Source organism: Manis javanica, chromosome 1, assembly GCF_040802235.1.
Source record: "Manis javanica isolate MJ-LG chromosome 1, MJ_LKY, whole genome shotgun sequence".
NCBI classification, from domain to species: domain Eukaryota; kingdom Metazoa; phylum Chordata; class Mammalia; order Pholidota; family Manidae; genus Manis; species Manis javanica.
The window spans coordinates 156,086,781-156,110,147 of record NC_133156.1 but is presented as its reverse complement, the minus strand read 5'-3'; the positions used below and the strand labels follow the sequence as shown (position 1 = coordinate 156,110,147).

Below are 23,367 nucleotides of genomic sequence, written 5' to 3'. Positions count from 1 at the left end.
GAAAAAAAAACTATCTTAAATTCATATGGAACTATACAAGACCCCAAAGAGCCAAAGCAATCTGAGAAAGACAGAGGTGTCCCACTTCCTGATTTCAAACTATATTACAAAGTTATAGTCATCAAAATAGTGTCATACTGACATAAAAAGGCACATAGACCAGTGGAACCAGTTCCACAGACCAGTGGAACAAAATAGATAACCTAAAAATAAACCCACATATATAAGGTCAACTAGTCTTTGACAAGGGTGCCAAGAACATATGATGGGTAAAAAGATAGTCTCTTCAATAAATGATGTTAGGAAAACTGAATATCCACATGCAAAAGGATGAAACTGGATCCCTATCTTATGCCTGTAAAAATAACTCAAAATGGATTAAAGATTTATATGTAAGGCCTAAAACTATAAAACTCCTAGAAGAAAACTAAGAGAAAAGCTCCCCGACACTGGTCCTGGCAATGATTTTTTGGATAAGATGCCAAAAACATAGGCAACAAAAGCTGAACTAAACAAATGAAGTGCTTCTGCACAGCAAACAATCAATAAATTGAAAAGGCAACCTACAGAATGGAAGAAAATATTTACAAACCATATAGGAAAATAAATGAAATCAGTATTTCAAAGAAATACAGCATCCTCATGTTCACTGCAATGTTATTCACAATAGCCAAGATATGGAAACAACTTAAGTGTCCTTCAATGTATGAAATCTGGTGTGTGTGTGTACACATACATGTGTGGAATGTGGAATATTATTCTGCCTTAAAAAGAAGGAAATTTTGCCATTTGTGACAACATGGATGAACCTGGAGAGCATTATGCTAAGTGAAATAAGCCAGACACAGAAAGGCAATGATTTATGAAGGGGAAAAAAAGCTGATTTCATAGAAATAAGGAATACAATGGTGGCATCCAGGGACTTGGAGGAGGAGGATATGGGGAGATGTAGCTCAAAGGGTACAAACTTTCAGTTATAAGAAGAGTGAGTTCTGAGGATCTACTATACAGCATGCAGTATCATATACTTGAAAACTGTTGAGAGTAGATCTTAGGCATTTGCATCACACACACACACACACACAATTAACTATGTGAGGTGATGGATGTGTTAATTATCTCAATGTATATGTATATCAAATCATGGTGTTGGACACTTTAAATATATACACTTATATTTGTCCATTATTCCTCAGTAAAGTTGGAAAAAATTTTCCCATTGCCCTTCCCTACATTTAAAATGGGATATGTATGTCCTGCCTTCATGTATATGAGCTCATTGTATATTAGATCCTTTAATAATGCTGCCCCTCTCTTGAGAAATTTTCAGTCTTGCCCCAATCCCATAACAGCTGGAGGCTAGGTTAAGCGCACATATTCTCTTGGGACCCATTAATTAGACATTCCCACAGACCAGGCAGCTGCTCATCCAATGTGGGACCCGGACCTACACTTCCACCAAAAAATAAAAAACCAAAACTCTGCCCACCACTCTGTTGACTGCTCGTCTTATTATTACTGGTGGGGTGCTTTCACCAGTCTGCAGACTCTTCAACCGAACATAGCAAGTGCTGAGACTCCATCAACCTGAGTGTCCCACATTCCAGACATTACCCAGGCCCAGAAGCCTGCTGCCCAGACACCTTCTCTCCAGACCACAAGCTGGCCACTGGAGACAACTTACACCAACACTAAAGCTTCTGTCTGCGCACTGCCTTGCCTAAGGCACAAACTGAACATAGGACATTTTTGCTTTTCTTCCTTCAGTATTAGGGATACTATTATGTTTCAGAGCTTGCTGTCTACTTAGCCCATAATCCTGCTATATTCATTGCTGCCTGCCCAAACCCCTCCACTCCCAGGTGACTCCTATCTGTACACCATTCCAAAAATTAATGGTCATCACTTTCCTCAGGAAGCATCTACCTTCTGTCAGTCAAGCCCCTGGGAGAGGACCCTTCACTCCCCATTGCCTTCTCAGACTTGTTGCCAACTCCAGCTTGCTACCACCACCTCCTGCTCCTTGTTTCCAAACATAACCCCGCCCTTCTCTCGGTTATAAACACATACCACTAATCTTAGATGTGCTTTGCTCACTTATAGGATCATACTCTGGCATAACCAATGGCATAACTGCTGGACCTGCCATCCTCTCAGCCAAGAAATACACCAAAATATTATTGTCAGACTCATACTTCTAACACAGTGTACAACTCCACTGAGATATTGTTTAAGATTCCCCCCTAAATTCCAGATCTGTGATCTTGGCTAATACCATCTAAATGGGAAACAGAAGTATGGGCTGGCCTCAGGGAATCCTCACACCTCTACCTGGCTTCCTCCTCTCTACTCTAATAAAATGCTTCCTATGCTCTTTAAGGTAACTTATGCCCTACCCTCTAAAAGTCTCCATTTTCATCACTCCCAAGTTTCCTTAATAATGATGTCAAACATCAGAGGACCAACTGTATTACACATTTAAAAAAATGTTGATGATATTTTGACATTTTAGGGGCCTTGCTAACCGGAGAGACCGCTCCCGCCTGGCTAGCTGATACATCCAGATAGCAAAGGGCCTCCAAGGGAGTTGCCTTTCACACGAACCCGGCCCACAGCCCACAGGGAGCCGCCCCTCTGCCTGGCCCAGACACTCCAGGAGCCAGTGATCCTCTGTTCTGATCGCCCAAAGCCAGTACCAGGAAACTAGAGACTGCCCCACAGCCCAGAGCCTACCCACCTTACCCACACTAGCCAGACCCAAGCTGCCCCCACTGCCTTGCCCGGCCTTTCCCGCAGGAACACAGAAGGCTCTTCCCCATGCTCTCCCCTCGCTCCTGCTTCTGCTCCCAGCTCCGCCGCTGCTCCCTGTGGCCCTGTGTGGCATGCCTCTCATTTCTAGCAGAACCATGAATAGCAAAAAACTTTTCTTTCAATGGCACTGACCTCTCTGTGTTATCACTCAGCCACCTTTATAAATTAAGATCCAGGTACAAATCAGAGCTAATCATGTCCCCAGCTTGGCCAAGTACAATGGTGGCACTTCAATTTCTTCATGAGTGTATGCTATGGCAATACTCTTAATTCATCTAAAGCAGACCCACTACTACAGTCTGCAGATTTGGGTAACTGCTTTAGCAGCTGAGAGGTGAAAGTTAATGTGAGGTTAAGGTAAGGAGCTGAAAAGGTGAAAACACCTTCTCCTAGGAGTCAGCAGCCAATGGCTCAGAATTACATATCTAGCCCTAGTAGAGAGGAGGTGATATTTCACAACATTCAGGGTTCCATTTCCCCCTTGTGTGTGGCTGGCACAGCCACACTCCCCATTCAGTTCTAGCTTCCCCGGGAATTTGGTTTTAGTGGGCCATAACAGGGCATTTTGTAAGGACGGTGCTAAAGGAGAAGAGCTTGCTGCAGGCTACCACTGCTATCCATGTTAAAAGGGGAGGAGGACCTCTACTCCACAGGTGTGCCTGGGAAAAATAAAACTCATTAAACAAAAAGCAGTCACCCATATTTATTTTCCTCCTAACACACTACTATCTTCTTCCTATCTTTCAGACATTTCTCTCTTATTTGATTGACAGTATAAAGAGTAGTTTTTACCAAAGTAATTTAAGTGGTGGGAAAACACAAAAAAAAGAAAGGAAGCAGAAGAAACAGAGGAGTACTTCTGAAAGCAACTTAAAAATACTAATGACGCCTATATAATACAGCTGAGGTCAGATGGTGGTACATTTTTGATTGTTAACAACTGCCAATTTTCAAATAATCCTATGACACATGATAGTTCGTGGTATAACTTTGTTTATTGATGATTCAAAAGTCCTGTGTTAAGACTTGACATATGTTAAGGGTCGAGATACAAGTTATTAAACAGTTTTTGTTTTGGTCTGGGCAGGGCGACAGTTAAAAGAAGGACATTTCTGTGGTTTTGAAATGCGACTGCACTCCAAATTTTGACACATGAATTAGTTAAAATTTACTGTGGTTGCCTAGAAATCCTTAAAATTTTAAACTGTCTTCATATGGCACTTTAGAAGATATTCTTTCAATTCTGAAGACAGGGACAACATATGGGATGTGATGCCCTATATATCTCATAGGATTTCAGAATACTGCTGGTCAGGATGTCAGCTGCATTTCAAAGATGCAGGCAGGGAGGGAACTGAGTCAAGCCACTCGAGGGATGAAAAAACACCTAACAGAGTGCACTGCATGTCAAGTCCTGTGCTTACAGAGCAGTCACTCCCCCACACTGCTACTCCCCTAAGTAGACTGGTTTTTATTCTAACATAACTAGAGCATCGGTGTCAGAAGATTTTTGGAAACACGGAACTGGAATGCTCTTACTTTGCCCAAGAGATTGTGGTACTTTCTGAGAAATCCTTAAAAAGAGGGACAGGCAGAGGAGGAGGGGATTGTTCTGCTTCAGCTGGATTTGCAGCAAACTGGAGTTTGGGTTTCTTTCTTTCATTAACTTATAAAAGGACACTTCCTCATAATAGGACTTGGGGTATACTTTCTTTGGTTCAACTTCCTGACAAACAATGTCACTAAGTGCCCAGGAAGTACCCAGCTCCTCCCACTTTGAACTATGTGGGGTTTGATGCAGGACAGGGTATGACGTGATGGTGGTCATTTCCTTTTGGGGCCAAAAAACAAACCAACCAAAGCTTTTGTTGCTCTAGGCTGTGCCATTACTGTTTAACAGGTTTTTATGTAAGAGCACTCCCAAAGAGATGACAACTCAGACAGAGGCAAGCACAACCAGGAAGAGAAAGCTTAATGGTTCTGCTTAAACAACTATACCAGTTAAACTATACCACTTACGACATTTGCTGAGGGAGGTTGAGAGCAGCATCCAGTTGTTATGGAGAAAGCTCTAATACTCTCAGCACAGAAACTTCAGGAAGGCTCCTAGGGAAACTATGATCACATGGTTAGATAGACACTCCCAAATTCAAACAGCAATGACTTGACTTTAAGGTAGAAGAAGATTTTCTAAAAGAGACAGGGAATAATCAGTGCAAACCCACTTTCATGACCCTTTTCTAATAAAGATCTGGCAAACTAAATGCAGCTTTGCTCGCTTTCAGATGAGCAAGTTAGGGTATAATGCCAAAGAATGTTAAAGGCTATTGCCAATGCTTGAATTAATAAAATAGTTTGGAAATTATTTGGCCAAACCGCCTTTAACCCACATTCAAGATGAGATTTGAGATTCACCATAAATGAAGCGCTGGCAATATCCGACTGGAAAATATTTTTCCAACCAAGTTTTCTCTTTGTAACTTGTAACTAAGAACAGTATTTTCTCACTCCCATGGTGAAACTGAGTTTTAGCTATGGAAAATTCCTACAATTAAGAAGAAATACTATTATAAAGTCTAATAAAATGCTTGATATATTGGTAAGCCACCACTTGGTATTATGAAATATATGTTTTTTAAACTCAAACCTCACACACCTTGAGTGAATACAGCAAACCTTACAGCTGCGGTTCACTCCTTAGTCTGGTTCTCATCATCCTTCAGTGAAGAGGCTCCGCTTCAGAGACCAAGATGCCAACCGAAGGCATCAGCTGGGTCTGCGAGTGAGAGCCGCTCAGCACCACAGGTCCGAATGGTTATTCCAGGAAATATAACCAACATGCTTTAGAGACTGGAAGTTATACATATTCTTCTTTAATAGATAACACCTGTTCTGATCATTGAACCACCTCTTTTCCCTATCCCCCCAAAAAAACTAAAGACAATTTTTAGGTTAGGGTTGTAGAAAAACTTGCCAAGTACTTACATCTCATACAAACTGTTCTCTCCTTACATGTCTTCTCCTCATATATTTTCCTGCAATAGGTAGATTTCCATTTCATAGCAGCTTAATAACGTCTTCATATATAAATGGATGGATGGTGAATGCAAATTTACTTGGTGAGCCTAGTTTTTAATGCAAATCCTAGTAGAAAGATGACTATTTCCTAAATGTTCAGTGTCTGTTGCATTAAAGAAACAGGATTATGCTGTTTTAGTTCACTTTTGCTCATTCTTTGTGTATATATACATGCGCAAATGAACTAAACTATCTCAGATTTTTCTTACTCAAGTTACACCTTTTTGTATTTTTATATTCATTTTATTACAACATGCAACTTAAATACCCGAATTACCACAGGATATAACACACAGTTCTATCGAGTAGCTACTACTTCTTGGGTAAGAACTGATTTTGGCTCCTGAACTGGAAAACGGTTTGATTCCTCAGTTTCACAAACAAGTTTACAGTGACACACAAACCCTAAGCCCAGTTTCAGGTAGCCTGTGCTCTGAGAAATCTGCTTCCTGATAACAACATGACTGCCCCCTTCCTGTCTAGCTGCTGAAGCATGCTGTTCCCATCTGGTGTAGCAAGATACTTTACTGGGAAGGGATTTCTTCCTTCTTACAAAACCTAAACCACGTGTCAAACATATGTGGTATCAGTAAACTGCACACAAGAAGCATCTGCTTTCAGATTTTTCTCAGGTTGTTTTCTGACCATGGGCTCCACGTAAACTTCAGGCCAACTTTGTATAAAGGCAGATTCCACCAGGCACAGACTTTTAAACTTTGGAGTAGGAAGCAGTGTTTGCTCAGTGCTCCATTTTGCGACCCTATCAACAAGCATTCTGCAAAGCGTGATGAATGGGACGTTAATTGTCCAGTCTGGCACTCCTCATAAAAGTACAAGGGCCTCCAGAAACCTTGGCAGAGAAAGAAAATCAATTATTTCTTGCCCTGCTATCACCCAGCTCTTGCCGACTATTCATCTTATGTGTGATGATGACTAATATTCACCCAATGGCAAGGAGACGCTCTCTATGCGAGGTCATGCCGAGGATGGCCAGCTGAGCCTTGCGTTCCAGTGGCAACACTGCCAGGACCCACCAGGACCAAGTGGGACCACTAGCATTACTCTGCAAAAGAAATGAAATGAAAATACAACATTATAGCCTAAAATACAAGCCTGTTCTCTCAGTGTTCTTTGTTCCACCACCAGACATATGAGCAAGAATTAAACGCCACCTCCTATTTTAGGTCTACTTGCAAATTTACCCAGACCTTAAAATACAAAATATACTTTTACATTACACAGGGAAGTGTGAGGGAACTCACAAAAGGAAGAACTTGCAAAGAGAAGCATCTTCCACAAGGGACATTCTATGAATTAGTTGCTTCTGTTCTAAGCGCTAGTGAAGAATATAGCCCGGCCAGAAGAGGGAGCTGTAATTGTTACTTGTCCTTTCCAATGTTCCGGGTTGTCACGTTTTAAAAACACTATATAAGCATAATATTAAGTAGATTTGCCTGCTTAGTTTGAGTGTTATAATAAAATAAATCTTGTATTAAAGTAAATGTGACAAAGGTGTGTGTGTGTGTGTGTATATATATATATATGGAACATCTACATGCCAGTGTTAATTGTATATATATGGGGTTACTACAAATTACATGTATAAGAATTACTGTGCTGACAGCCTTTATTTCACATAATGGCATGTAAGCCCTAACAGTGGTGGTTTTCTTATTTTTTATGATACAAATGCCTGACTTAAGCTTTGATTGCCAAGGCATCTATTCCACAGCTGTTATGCTGAATAAACACCACCAGTCACAGGTCTAGATAAAGAACCAGGTCACCTCCCTGGACTAAGGCTCCTTTGTTTTGAAGATATTGGTTGGTTTTGGTAACTGTCCGTCAGAGCCACTTGTTTTTTTTCTCTTCCAGTGCTTTAAATTCCAACTCTTGTTTTAAATTCACAAATGAAGAGTGAACCCCTAGAATCCTACTCTGGACCTCAATAAAAGCAGAATCCCCAGCCCGTGCACACTCTCTACCCGTGACCTTGGGTACAGCCCCAGGTGTGCTGTGGAATTTCCAGGTCTTGTGAATAATAAACCTGTTTTTTCAAAGTTGTCAATGGTTGTTGCTGAAGGGTGTCCTACAATCACAGTAAGAACCACAAGGGTTGGCCCAGTGGTAACTAACATTTGGAAAGGGGAGATGTCTGTGGAAAGCTCACCAGGGCCCCCAGGCATTTCTGGCTGAGAGCTTCACTATCCATTGGCTGAAACCAACACAAAATACTTAATCAAAAAGTATTGGATTGTGGACTGAGCTATAGGCAAAAGCTGATCGTAAAGCTGTCCATATTCCTGGGCCTGCAGCCAAGATATCCAGGCTTTCTTGCTGCCGGTGTCTTGGATTCCCCTCCACTCCCATGCCGAAGGTAGGCAGAATCCCAGTTGGAAACTGGGATAGCGGACTCTGGAGTCACCTCAGCTTAGGGTGAGGAAGGTTTCGCTGAAAGATCAGAAGTAACAGTACCGCCCAAGGCACAGGGCAGCCCAAGTCACTGTGAGGAAGGTACCAAATTCTCTCCCAAGGAAGAAGGTAAAAATGTTGGAGAAAACTCTCCTTTACCTGCTCATCTTACACAGTGGGAAAAAGCTGAATATCAAGCTTAGGGAGAAGAGACTTGGCATGAAAACACCTCCCATATACTACCTAAAATCCTGTGGCAGGAAGACACATGGTGTCCCAAAGGTGTCTATCCCCTAACCACTGACGCCTGTGAACATGGTGCCCACATGGCCAAAGGGACTTTGCTGAGGTGATTAAGGACCCTGAGGTGGGGAGATTATGCTGGATTTTCCCAATGGGCTCAACCTCATCACCCAGGCCCTTGAAGCAGAGAAGTTTCCTGCACTGTGGTCAGAGGGAAACATGACTAGGAGAACGGTCTTTAGGAGAGATGCAATGCTCTGGCTTGGGAGATGAGGAAGGGGCAAGAGCCAGGGAATGCCAGCAGCCTTTAGAAGCTAAAAAAGGCAAGAAAACAGACTCCCCTGTGGAACCTCCAGAAAGGACTAAGGTCCTGCCCTCACCTTGGTCAAAGCGGAGTGAGGTCTGGTGGGGACATTTCACCTCCAGAACTCTGAGAACTTCTATCGTTCTAAGCTACTACATTTGTGTGGTATCTTACAGCAGTAGTAGAAAATCAATATATCTCCCAGTTAGAGGTTAATTTGAGTAATAAGCAGAAATCCCTAGAATAAAAGATTGATCCGTGCCTTAATTCGAGTCAATCACCTTACTTTCTGAATCAGAGAGGCAGGGCGGAGTAGGAGGAGGGGCTGTAGGAGAGCGGAGGGTGAGGAAGAGCAGTTTTTGGCCCAAAGCACCATCCTGAGTTTGGAAAAGTCAGGGGGTACAAGACAGAAGCCCCTAAGAGACAAGAAAAAGAAGCATAAAAATGGTTGGAAAAGGCACAGAAGACATTTCATCTTGCCCTAATCTGCTGAGGGCTGGTCCTGTCCCTTTCTCTAAGGCAGGTGGGCGCGCGCAGGAGGAGGAACTACACGCTCCCAGTCACAAGCCTGATCCCCCCCTGCCGGGCTCTGTCACCCAGACACAGGGGAGGAGGATCATTTGCACTTCGGAAAGCATCACAGACCTGAAGCCCAGTCATTGCCTAAGGAACCGAATCCCTCATAGCACTCGTGGGGAGCACCAGAGAAAGCCAGCAGGGCTGGACTGGGGGCAGGGAGTAAGGAGAGCCAGGGGACTTTTCTCATCACTATTAACACCCGTGTGCTGGGTCAAGGCCATAGTGTGTGCAAAGCATGCAGAGCTCAGGCCAATACACTAAACATTACCACCGAAATCTTACAATGTTGGTGAGAGGAATGAAAGCATAAAACATGACAGAATAAACTGACTTTTGATAGAAAAGAAATGGCCTTTATGTGGTATTAATCAGAAAACATTTACTGTTTTGTCCCAAAAGGCACATGCTACTATACTGTGCTTCTCTGGGCTGTTCATAAATGAATGGATCATAAGCAATTATGTTGGATCCATGTAGCATAGAACTGCCTAATTTTCCTTCAGAATAATGTGTCTTAGCAAGCAATAACAGTGTTGGAAGAGAAAAAAGGAGAATATACTGGAGGCTCAGGTTCCTTGTCTGGCATTAACCCAAAATGGCTTAAAATCTGTTCTTTCATGTGATCCTGAAGTGATGTGAACCAGGAGACAGACTGCGGATAAACTGAGTCATGAAGGGTGGTCAGTTCTTCATACTCTGGACCTTCTACCTGATCAAGGAAAAAGCGGTGACCTTTTTAACAATTCATTATTGTACATGAAAAACAGTTACCTCCCCCACATCCACTAAGCAGATTCATGGCATCAATTCCCTTGATGAGTCATTAGTGTTTTATAAACATGATATATGCTCAACACAGGAATCCGTGCTTCTTGAATAGTAGAGATCTAGCTACCCTGTCTTGTCTATAACATCCTGATTTTTCTCCTAACAGTATAGGCACATAAACCATGTAGTTGTGAATAATTTTCAATGGCTATATGCAATATTTGAGATACCCCATAATTAACTCAGTCCTTCACATAAAAAATATCTTTAAAAAATAATATGAATATTAAAAATGCAAATGGGTTTGGGTTTGTTTATTTTCATTGTTTTTTTTTGGTAAGAGAAAGGGCTGTCATCTCTTCAAGACAGTTTCCCAGAAGTAGAATTACCAAGGGAAAACATTAGACATTTTAAAAATTGTATTCAATGTCATTAAACTGCATTTCAAAGACCAGGTTACAGCCGCGGTGCACAGGCTGCATAGGCCTTATGTGGGTGGCAGGCCCTGGCACTTCAGATTCACCCTGCTTTGCTTCTGGGTACCTATTCACTGTTAGGTCACTTGTTTTAAGTATGTCCCAGTTCTGCTTAGGAATGCCTGGCTGGGAAAGGTACTGGGCTGGGGACCAGGGGACCCAGGTTTGCTCTGGTTTCATCACTGACTCCCGTGTGTGAATTGCAGCCAGTTGTTTAGCTTCCTAAGGGCAGAATTTTCTCATCTATAAAAACGGGGTAAGCCATCCAGGTCCTTTCTAGTTATAAAATGCCAGTATCTCTGAAAACTTGAGTGAACTGAGAAATTAGATACAATGCACACACCCATTCTCAATTTGATTCCAATGAATCAAATACTCATATGCAGTAGAGGGTTTTCTTTAAATCAAAACTAAAATTATTTCACGTTGTAGCTATTTGAGTTCCAATAAAAAAAAAAGTTACATTCCTAAAAGCCACCAACCACAACAGTCAGTAAACCCTCCCATCAGATCTGTGATCACTGCAGCAGAGGGACCCCGAGGAATACATTTGGTCTCATCCTTTAAAGCCAGGACCTTAGAGCTCATCTTGCTGAGCTCTGCTCCTCTGCACTGCGAGGCCCTGTGCTCACAGACAACCAGGAACAGCAGCTGGCACAGAGACACAGCTGGCACTGTGGATGTGCCTCTACTCACAGCTGACACAAATGTACATCATTGTTCTCAAAATGACTTCTAGTGTCATGTGAGATACCTGAAGACTCTCACTTTCCCCATTTCTAAATGTGACCCAGAAAATTCAAGAGGAATACAATAATTCTGAGGACCTCCTCCTTCTAAATATTTTAATGTTTCTGTTGCAGCATAAATTACATACAAAAAAATGAACAGATCTGAATTGTTGGCTGAGTTTTGTCAACTCTACACTCCAGTGTAACCACCATCCTAAAAACAGGATGGAGAACACTCCATCACCTAGGCCTCTTCCCTCCTCTTTCCAGTCACCACTCTCCCACTCTGCAACCACTCTCTGAAGTACATAAATGGGGTCACACAGTGCATGCTGTGTGTGTCTGCCTTCTCTGGCTTAGTATAACATCCATGCAATTCATCCAGGTTGTATGGGCATTAGGAGGTCTTTCCTTTTCACTGCCAAGTAATATTCCAATTCATTTATCTGTTAATTTACTGTTGATGAGCACATGAGCTGTTTTTATTGTTGGCTATTAAAAAGAAAGACCACTGTGGACATCATTGTACAAGTTTTTTTCATACCCCTTCAAAGCATTTTGTTAATATGTCAAAATATGTGTTCAGATATTTCTTTCAGACACATAAATAATTCTGGGTGATAACAGCAGAGCGGAGTAGTTGTGACAGAGACTGCATAACCTGGAAAGTCTAAAGTACACTATTGCTGTAGGACACTTCACAAAAAAAGCCTGCCAATTCCTGGGCTAGAACATCAAAACAACAAATCACAAAACGCATTTTACAATGTGCAGTGAAAGGCAATCTTTACAGGAGGACAGTATTTTTCCACTGCTTCAACTCAGTTAAAAATCCACTGAGATTTTAAAATAAATTTTAAGTGATGAATTGAGGAAATAATATAGCCAAAAGACTCTGACCAAGTGTTTCCAAAACAGAGGGAAACAAGGCACCTTACCTCTAAACACACACCAGTAAAATAAACCTCACCTTTTCATCTTCAAGATATTCAATGTCCGCTGTGTTATAGCCATCCCTGTGACAGTGGCTTAAAACTCGGAACCGACTAATTCCAATTGTGTCCACAACTGAGCTTCCATCCGGAAACGTTCTGATGTCCTTAATCTCCAGCATGCAGCCACACTCTGAAATCCTGACAGGACAGTCAGGAGAAATGACTGTGATTTTAAAAACATAGGAGGTCCTTCTTTTTCCCTAGATTAAAGCCAGGAGCTTAAAGGATAAGAAATACAAACAAAATAGTGTCCTCCTTTATGCTATGTGCTCTCAGCATTTTTGTGTTAAAAAAAAGAATCTTTCCCCACTTCTAATTGTAAAGATAGGCCCCAATATTTTCTCTTTGACATTTTTATATTTTTTCACATTTCACAGTGGAAATGTAAATGTGTTAATTTGTGTGATTGGTGTAAGGCAGAGTTTTTTTTTTTTTTTTCCTGTTAGGATTACCCACTAATTTTCTGAGCACCTTTTATTGAGCAGTTTGCCTTTTCTCAAAAATATTTATAAATTTGGAATACATATATGAGTGGATGTTTTCATCTCTGCATTCTATTCCAATGGTCTACATACTATGACATGTTAAGCTTATTATAGGGATGGTCTCCCATCTTGCTCAGCTGGATTCTTTTAAACTATCATGGTCTTGGTCTTTTACTTTTCCATAGTGATTCTAAAGCCAGCTTGAGTGATTCCATTTAAAACCCTCTTGGGATGTTGACTGTGACTACTTTGGATTGATAAACTGATTTGAATAAAACTGACATCTCTATGACATTGAGCCTATGCATCCATGAACATGGTATTTCTCTCTGTTTATGTAGATCTTCTTGAATATCTTTCAATGAGTTTGTAGAAGTTTTCCCATAAAGGTCCTACACATATCTTTTAAAAAATATTTTCCTTTTTATGGAATATATAGTATTTATGGTAGAATCTAGTGGGTGGCCCTAAACAGCCATCACTAGATTCTACCAGCCTCCTTTGAAGTAGGTGTGATCTATAGTAATGTGTGCCCCTTTTCTCCACCAGCTAGAACTTGGATACAGGGACCTTATCATGACCACATGGTAACAACAAAGCCTGAGGGGATCAGGAAGCCAAGACATGGGAAGCACCCAGAGCCCCCAGAGCAGCCCATGGAGAGGAGGTGCCTGATGGTTTGTAACATCTTCCCCAGACAAATCATGTAAAACAAGGAGAGGTAAAAATCAAGTGCCATGGGTTTTTCTGGCTGTGCATAGAGAAAGACTTCATGGAAGATGCAGCAATGTTTTTAAACCTTAGAAGTTAGACTGGATTTGTCTGTATATTGATGAGCTAGAAAAGAACTGTTGGCAGAGGGAAGCATGGAGGTATTTGGATGGAAGCATAAACTATATTTAGAAAACATTAACTGATGATATGATAGTAGACTAGCAAGGATGATGTCTGAAAAAAAGGAGTAAGCAGTGAGGCTAGAAAGAAGGCTGGGATCACATCATGGATGGCCATTAATTTATACTTTGTTATCTAATGGGAGTCACATCTTAATTATTCTTCAAGAAAATGACAGATTTTTGCAGTTAAGTAGTACCTTTTGAATGCTGATAAATCTTACCCTGTGTGCTCAGCAGATAAACACATGCCAAACCACTTGGTGCCAGTTTCCATGCATCTTCTTATCATAAGCCAATAGCGGGGCTCAAAGACATGCAGTGGACATGGGACGGTGGGGAAGGCCATGGCACACACAAAGATGGGGACGTCTCTGGTCAGGCTGCAGGGCAGAGGAAAATGTTAACAGGGATGCAGGTGTTAGAAACAGAGGGGAGGATGAGAGTCACTGAAAACAGCAAATGTAAGCCAACCTCAATTTTCTCATTTACAAAATAAAAACTTCAGGCCTGCCTTTGTCTTGAGTGGGGAAAGAAAGCCAAGGACCACAGCCTGAGAATGTTCTCAGCTCACCCGGGTTTCCTGCCCAGCCTGTCTTACTTAACTGACGAAAGAGAATACAACAAATTACATTAGTTTACTTAGAAAAGGTTATAGTTCATGATCACTAAAAAGAAGTTCTGATGCCCTCGAGGGTATTAGGTGAAGTGAAATAAGTCAGTCAGAGAAAGACAAATATTTTATCATCTCATTTATGTGTGGGAACTAAAAAAAAAAAAGCAAAACCAACCTCATGGACACAGAAATAAGATTGATGGTTGCCAGAGGTGGAGTGGGAGATGGGATGAAATGAGTAAACAGGGTCAAAAGGTACAAACTTCAGTTATAAAAGTCCTGGGGTGTAATGTACAGAATGGTGACTATAATTAATAATATTATACTGCATATTTGAAAGTTGCTGAGAGAGCAGATCTTAAAAGTTCTCATCACAAGAAAGTTTTTTTAGTTGTATGGTGACAGATGTTAACTAGACTTACATTCACAAATATCACATCTTTATATTATACACCTGAAACTAATAAAATATTATAAGCCAATTCTACTGCAATAAAAATAAATAAATAAGGACAAAATTCTGATGAAAAGCAAAACTATCTCGTAATCAAAGGTAATGTGTTCTAAAGAAAAAAATGGAAGGAACTGTAAGATTTCACTAGTCAAAGACTACTACGATACAAAACTTTAATCACTTTAAACAACAAAAAACAACTGTCCAGCCTATTTTGAGTGGCAATCCTGTTCTCCCTTCTGTTTCTTTACACCATGCCTTTTCAATTCTGAAAAATTCAGTATCAGTTATTTAGATACCAGAAAGAACTATATAATTTTGTTCAAATACACTTTTGAAATATTTATGACAACCTCTTTCAATTAATTTGCATAAATTTTTAGCAATGAACATTTTTTTCTATTTCGAGGCTTTCAAATTTCTCTGCCAAGGAGGAGAACAAACAGATAAAGCTTCATGGTTGACAAGGATTTTCTTCCTTAACCTGAACTCAAGACCAAGTGCACATACCATGAGGACTTACTTTGACAATTCCATCATTTCTTCATCATAAATTCTCTTCCTATCAGTTTGTCTGACAAATATCAAAATATTAATTCTTTGGCCAAAATAGTTGTATTAAAGTTTCTGCTTGCCAACAGCTGTAACAAAAGAAAATATTAAATAATAACCATATGGTAACTAATTCTACAGGACAAAGAACTCTCTTCCTGGTCAGAAAGGTCAACATGGAGGTCGGGCGAAGTCTCTGAGAAGACACCAGCTGGGGCTCAAGAGCACGGAGGGCAGCCTTGGGTAGGGGTGAGCACAGGGCATATCCAACCCTGAGGAAAGGGCAGGAGATGGTGTTCACCGCAGGAGAGAGGGGACAGGTCTGCCTTGGAAATGGGGTACATTTCCAATCAAGTACCCTAATGTCAGGGACGGGGGTGGAAGTGAGGAGGCTATATTGGGAGAGGAGAGAAATGTGAAATAATCACCTAGGAAAGTGAAAACCTGAAGCTATCAGAGAAGCCTAGTAAAAATAACTAAGCAGTGTTCTAAGTCTAGGATTTCAGATTGTGAATTTAAACTGAAACCAACCTTTTCAATTTTGTGGGTTTTCTCTAGCTTTGCTATGTCACCTGTGCAGACACAGGCAAAAGGCAGAGTTAACTTTATTTGGATTGAGAAAGGGGGTGAGGGACCAAAGAATGAAAGCTGGATGTGAAGGGGAAGTTGGTGGAAACTGAACTAAAAGTGCTAGATCAGTGGGTGAAGGCTTGTTTGCAACTGAAGATCTGTTAACTCTGCGTGCAGTTTTCATCTCAGGCATATGAATTTGCAAATAACAGCTCTTTTTCTCTGACTTCCTCATATATTAGGCACCACTTGCAGATGCTCTGTATAAGTTAAGCTGGGCCTTGAGACAGCACTACATGATGGGAATGATCTACAGCGCACCGATGAAGGAACCAGGTTTCAGCGAGGTTGGGGGACCAGTGCAAAGTCACTGAGGCATAGCCGGGACCCTAGGCCTGCTAGGCTTCCATATGCTGCTGTTTCTTTGGTAGCATGTGCATGCCTGGCTCTCCACATTTCTGACACACTTATGCCTGGGTGGGTCCCAGACATACTGCCAAGCTTCCCTTTAGCTTGTGGGAAACGAGCTACATGTACTGCTGTAAGTGACTGAGACCTAGGAGCTCAACCTCTGGGAACCGCTGTGTTTGAAAACCTCAGTAACAGAATAACTAGCAGAAACAAGTTTTACTTAATTTAAAATCCTGCTTCCTAATTTTCATTATTAATGACAGAGGTATTTTATACTGTTAGTTTATGGTATCCTTTCACTGATGGGTGATACAATAAAATTCACACTACTTAGCATTGTATCAACCAAGATTTCTGTAGATACACAGGTAATTGATAAAGATCATGTTTATAACAATGCAAGTGAGGAAGTCTCAGCTCATGAAGTGATAGCTCCATCAAAGAAAGATCAAATTATGAATTGGGATTTTAGTTCATTGGATTATATTCTAACTTCGGGAACACTGGCCCTCTGTGTATAGCTTGCATTAATCATTCATTCCTTCATTCATTTGTTCATTCAGCAAGGTTTCCTGAACCTCTAGGATGCATTCTAGTTATTGCAAATAGTGTGAAAACATAACAGAAGCCATCCCTGTCCCTGAGGAGCTTATATTCTAGTACCCACCTCCAGGCATGGCTTTATCACACAGCACTGAATACAAAAGTGAGTGAAGGGTGTTACAAACAGTGGTTGTGAAGACATGCATTTTACTCTCTGAGATCAGGGGGGCCATCTAGGCTCACTGGCCCAGACAAGCACGAGTGAAACAAGGCAGCAGGCCAGGCTACATCGCTGTTAGCCAGCAGAGACAGTAAATACCATAGAGTAGGGCCTACAGGAGCCACGAAAGGGGACTGCCATGTAGACTCAAAAGCATCCATCATGACACACAGCATATAGTATGATGGTTGATGTTCCTGAGAACCCTGGATAATGTAGGAAGATCCAGTATATATACAATTTAACAAATCAAGTATGTACATATAATGTTTTAGAAACGTTTCAATTATGGTAGCTCATTTCAATAAGTTTTAGCAGTAAATTAAAAAGTTACGATTATTTAAAGATTCACTTGAGTATATAATATCTACTTTACAATGTTTGATTTAAAAAATGAATTTCACCTAAAAAACATACTTTGTCTTATTTAAAATACATTAAGTGAGTTTAATCTCTGGGAGGTAATTAAGGCAAATATCATCAGTATCATTCTGTGGATAGAAAAAAAAATTCCTGCCTCCCCAAGAAGCTAAATAACTTACTTTGTGAAAAGTCAGTGGGATCACCAGACCAGAGAGCAATACAGTTGACTTAGATTCACTATTTGAAAAGTTAATCAGAAAGCCTTTAGCTTTTAAATGTTGTTTACTGCATTCACCATACCTAATGCATGGATGTAACAGTTCACATTTGGGTCAGACATCACTAAGAAGCTTCCCCCATGGGACCTCAGTTTTACTGGTTTTGATTTCAGACAAAAGACACAACTGCTGGCACACCAAAGGGGCTTCCAGGCAGTCAGAAGAGGTCAAGTCTCCACTCCTATGCAAAACTGAGCACCCTGATATGACTCCACCAGAGGGTGGGGCAAACGGAAACTCCTGGCACACACGCTAAGTGCACCTAACATCAACTGAACCCTCTGTGGTTAACATACGATAAGGACTCAGTAATGTTATCTCAGCTATTTATTATTGACACATAAGAGTTCCAATTATATCAGCTATTTTCAATATATCTCAACTACTGGGGTGGGTGGGTGAATATGTGAGGGGGATAAAGAGGCACAAAATCTCAATAATATAAATTAGTCACAGGCATCAAAGTACAACAGAGAGAATATAATCAGTAATACTGTAACATCTTTCTATGTTGTAAATAGTTGGAGTGAGCATTTAATAATGTAGATAACTGCCAAATCACTATGCTGTGTACTTGAAACCAATATAATACTGTACATCAACTATACTTCAATTTTTTTAAGTTAAATTTATGTATATATCTCAGCTAAAATTCATGCCAGAAAATTTCCCTGAAATTTAGTTGCTTCTGTCTCTCAACTTCCCCTGTGTATTCTTTGAGAATCTAGAGAGGCAGGAAAAGGCCTGTCTTTGACAGAAGAAACCCTAATTTCTTCAACAAATGGGTGGTAGAGGCAAAGCCAACCCATGAAATGTGCACTTTCTGAGGGATGAAGAGCAGGGCTGAACTGCCTCGTCATTTCACAAGAAATACTTACTTCGGAAAGTTTTTCTGTGCACAGTGGACAATGTGGGGGCATGGTTGAGGCAGAGCTCAAGGCATTTTAGGCAAATGTATGTCCACATGGTGCCAGGACAGGCTCTAAGAGCAACCTGGAAAAAATAGCTCGAATTTTCGGCAAAAACTGTCCACAAGAGACAAATTTTCAAGTAATCTCTTTATTTTATAATGAGTCCCTTAGTCAATTCCCTTACTGTTCTTGAAATCACATATCCATTTCCATTTATCTTTCTTACCAAATTTTTAGAAATCAATTATTACTGAGGTATACATAATTTCTCTCATAATACAAAGGCCATATGTTTAGGATACAAAATTCAGAAAGGCTGAATTTTTTCAAAGAGTTGCATAAATTCTATGTCATCCTACCTCATGCAAAGGGCACACTCAAAGTCAGGTACATCTATTGAGAACTCTGCACTTTCTGCATTAGGGTTCATGTTCCTTTGAGGTGAGGAAACTGCCTCTGAAAAAATTTTAAATGCTGTCATTAACACTTGCACATCTGGATAAGAGCATGCAATAACTGTATTTCCTCTGGATAAAATGTGCTACACAATGCAAATCACAGTGGGCAGGAAGAATTCCTACCCAATAATTCATCTAGGCAGTAAGCACAAATAAAAGTTAAGCTTTTTCTCCTTTTTTTTTTACTATTAAGTCTTTGTAGGTTTAACAAATAAACTGTTCTATAATCTAGAGTTGATCTAGTTATTCATTTTATTATTAATTTTTAACTACCTCTGTAAAACTTTAAAAAAATATATTGATTAGCTGACATTGTATCACTCTGGAGTCACACAACTCCATGACAGAATAGCTCACTGACCTTTCTTGGGAATTTTTCCAGGGCGTTCAAGTCAGGAGCATCTTCCAAATCACTTGGAAGCTGTCTCTTCACACGGGTGCTGGGTGCCATTGGAAAGATACTTTCTAACACTTTATGTCCTCCTCCAAGTGTAAACCCAGTATAAAATATAAAACTGAAGAACTGGCATTTCTAAACACATCACATTTCTCAGATGGATTCTGGGTGAGAAAAAAATAATTTTGAATATTAAACAAATCACAGCAGAAGAGAAATATAAATTCATACAGTACTGTTTCTTAGAAATCTTAAAAACATTTTTTTCTTAGAAAAAAGGAGGCTTGTACTCTTCCTTCATAATTTGTTTCATCTGTTAACTTCTAAGATGAACTTCATTCTTTTCATGGGAAAATACAGGATAACATCTTCCTGAGACAGGTCCATTGAACTTCATATATTCAAATATCCCTCTGCTTTCTTTTTTTCATGCCAAAATGATTTCAAGTCTCCTGATATTTTAGGTTGCTTGGAGATGTTCTAAAAGTTTCTTTCAAGGTTCAGTCATTGTCATTACTTTTGCCAACTTCCTTTAAAAGCTCCAGCTTCCAGGTTGAGGAACTAGACCTGTCTGGAGAAGTACTTCTAATATAATGCTACAGTCTGAATAACTTGTCAGTGTTCAAAATTAAGGCATTGCCGCCTTAATCAAGATAATACTGGCAGGCACTTCATACCTTAGAACTGCCGGCGCTGCCACCTTCATCCAGAGCAGGCTGGCTGTTTATATGGCTGTGACACTGAGCCTTTAATCGGGAGTTAGACATTCTGCTTTGGATGGAAGGTGTCAAATTTGGATGCATATTTTCTGTAGCAGGGAAAGACACCTCACACATTACCTATAAAATTGACAAGAAGAAGAAAATTATTTTAAACATTTTTGAAAAATGCCCAATATGCCTTAAAGATTCAGAACAGATTATGAGGCCAAATAGGCCTAAAACATTGAAAAGAGTAATTTTCATATTCCAATTGCCATTATCTTAAAATCCACACATTTCTGAAGCTACAGTCAACACTTTAAGCATTTAGTTCCTAGTCCCTTTCTATCTGTATCTTACCAATTATAAAATATGCACATTGCTCTTTCTTCTGTCTGGTCCTTACACCTCTGCTACAGAAAATCTCCCCTAAAAGTCTCATGGGTAAGAGAAAAGTGGGGTGTAGAGGTTTCAGGGAATGCCACATTAAAACTAAATGGGGATCATCCACAGGATTGAGGTATTTCCAGAGGACTGCCCAATTTACAAAAGAACCAGAAAAGACACCTGGTTAAGAACTTTAAAGAGAGAGAGAAGGTGAAAGGCTATGATTCTGGTTCACGAGCCCTGGACCAGCATTTTTTTGTGGTGGTGGTGGGAAGAGATCGCCCGTCTCCTGATGGTCCTGCCAAACCTCCTGGACTCAGCTGAATCCAAGGGCATCAGAGGCCAAAAGGAGCAACTGAGACTTGAATGAAGAAGGCCCCCGTGTTCTCTGTGTGGCAGGTGAGTGTATGAGAACCAGTGACCTCTGTAGCAATGAGGAAAAGCCCCTCGGGGACCTCAGTGTCCTGAGCAACGGGGGGAGAGGCAGGCTCTCAGGGAGGGTAGCATGTTCTGTGGGCATCAACAGGCTGGCACTGTTTGGCACTGTCTGTGATAGAGGACCTCTCCACCCACAGAATGATGGAGGCAAAATACCATGTCTGGGAGTGCTGGACCGACAAGGAGCCAAGAGACCTGAACCCTGGTCCTGGGGCCTTTGTGCATCTACTTAGTCTCTTCTGAGCTCAGGCTGAATCTCTCATGATACTGTTGGAAGGATCAGGTGAGAGATGTTTTAAGATTCTTGTGAAATTTGCAAGTGGGACAAAGCAGGCAGGGGTAGTTGAAAAAGCTGACTCAGGATTCAATAGTGTTTTGACAAGTTGAAACAAGGGCCAAAACCAATGAGTGACAATCTAACAGGATTATCCAAGACCAGTCAGCTGTACCAAAAAAAGCATAAAAAATATTACTAGAAACTTCTCATTAATAAAAAATGATCTAGGTGTTTTGGCCAACTGCAGTTCATATAGGAGCCAACAGTGTGATGGTACTGGGCTAAAAATAAACAAACACGCCTCACAGTGTGAACACAATGTAAAAGTTCACCACTGGATGCTGACCCATGGGGTACACTAGACTGCATCCAGAGGAAACCTTACCACCCTGTTTGTGAGAAAAGGTTGTTTGGTCCAGAGATAACTGGAGGCAAAGGCAACAGCTGTTCTCAAATATCTAAGGTGATTTAAAATGATGGAGGGAGAACAGATGCATTTTCTCTTGCTTTAGAAAATAAAACTAGAATATAAAGTGGAAATTGCAGGGTAAATTTACAGAAGTTGGCACTAGTGTTAAAATTGGGAAATACAGATATAAAAACAAGAACACCTGGTCACTGGAAGTGCTAACACTGTGTAACTATTGTACAGGCTTTCTTATATGGTAGATTCCTACATTAAGTGTGACTTGGTGATCTCTAATAAGACTGGGTTAAAGATTTGCATAAAGGAGCAGATATTTCTGCATCATGCTGGTGAAACTTTGCTGAAAATTTCAAGTCAACCTATGTAGCTAAATTGATATATTTTGCATATATCACAGTGAAAAATTATAGGGTTGCTATACAAACATTATAATTCTTGAAATGATGGCTTTGCCTCCTGAGCCTCATACATCAACTCTGCCTCACACATACACCATTATTTCAGCAGAACTGAGGTATGTGCATGCTGGCTCATGAAACATTCTGCTTTATCCACAGGTGAAAGTTATCAAATGCATGCAACTCATCATTATTACTGTGTGTTTTAAATCACACTGTCATGGATATTGAGAATTATGTTTGTTTATTTTACATGCCAGATTTACTCTGCATGGACACAAAGGCTGTAAATAAGACTTAAAGCACAAAGTCATCTGAAGGAAATCACACCTTCTGTGCTTCTTCTTCACTGAGTTACATTCAGGATTTAAAGCAAGGCAATAGAGAAATTCCTTCAACACTTCCGTACTTCTTTCCAATCCAGAAAGAGCTTGCGCTTTCACATGATGTCCCTGCATTCATCAAAAGACAAAATACACATTAGAAAAAAAACAGTGTGATTATATGCTTGCATACAAACAGCCCTGAAAAAAAAAGCATTGGAACTATTTGTTTTATTTTCATACTAAGTAGAATAAACAAACCCCCCCAAGGATGGCTTTAGCTCTACTACCTTGGAAACTGAACTTGAATGTCTCACAAATACAAACTACACTCAGAACACAGGAGCCCCATACTTGGAATCTGAGGCCTAAGCAGTTCTAAGGGACATGCTGAGAGAGAACTGACTGTCTAAAAGCTTTAAGTTCACTGGGTAATCACAGATCACCAGATTGTTCCTGTCTTCAAGGAGCACACAGTCTTGTGAGAAGACACACATGGCCAGAAATTAGTATAAAAACAAAGCATAATATACAAGGTATTTCACAACAGAAATGAACAAAATGCAGTATGGATTGGTATTTTCCCACAGCACTTTTTTTTTTTTATGGTTGTTCAATCTTCTCAAATAATTGTAAGAATTTGTGGTCCATTCATATTAATATTTACTAGTTCGCATATTGTATTTCCATTGGGGTCAGTTGTTCTGATTATTTTTTTAACTCCTTCTCTTCTGTGTTATTAGATTTTGCCTTGTTGATCCCTGCTTCTTTGTTCATAACTAAGAAAGATGCACTGTTCCCAACAGGTTCCCTCTGACCTGGAGTCAGTTAGATCTTCGTCCTCATGGACTTCATCGCTGAATGGAAG

The 23,367-nt window shown here is 40.4% G+C and overlaps 1 protein-coding gene across 1 annotated transcript in view; it reads right to left on the bottom strand.

Moving 5' to 3' along the window:
- Nucleotides 1–3,787: 3,787 nt before the first annotated feature.
- LOC108406585 (LON peptidase N-terminal domain and RING finger protein 2-like) overlaps nucleotides 3,788–23,367 on the bottom strand; it is a 36,197-nt gene continuing 16,617 nt past the window's right edge. Inside the window, 15 exon segments of the mRNA XM_073214838.1 lie at nucleotides 3,788–6,952; nucleotides 9,987–10,136; nucleotides 12,373–12,535; nucleotides 14,000–14,158; nucleotides 15,369–15,417; nucleotides 15,420–15,486; nucleotides 18,661–18,696; nucleotides 18,698–18,735; nucleotides 18,738–18,775; nucleotides 19,053–19,147; nucleotides 19,513–19,628; nucleotides 19,631–19,712; nucleotides 20,226–20,387; nucleotides 21,737–21,740; nucleotides 22,507–22,628. Coding sequence (XP_073070939.1) covers nucleotides 6,758–6,952; nucleotides 9,987–10,136; nucleotides 12,373–12,535; nucleotides 14,000–14,158; nucleotides 15,369–15,417; nucleotides 15,420–15,486; nucleotides 18,661–18,696; nucleotides 18,698–18,735; nucleotides 18,738–18,775; nucleotides 19,053–19,147; nucleotides 19,513–19,628; nucleotides 19,631–19,712; nucleotides 20,226–20,387; nucleotides 21,737–21,740; nucleotides 22,507–22,628 — 1,476 coding nt within the window. The 3' untranslated portion in view covers nucleotides 3,788–6,757.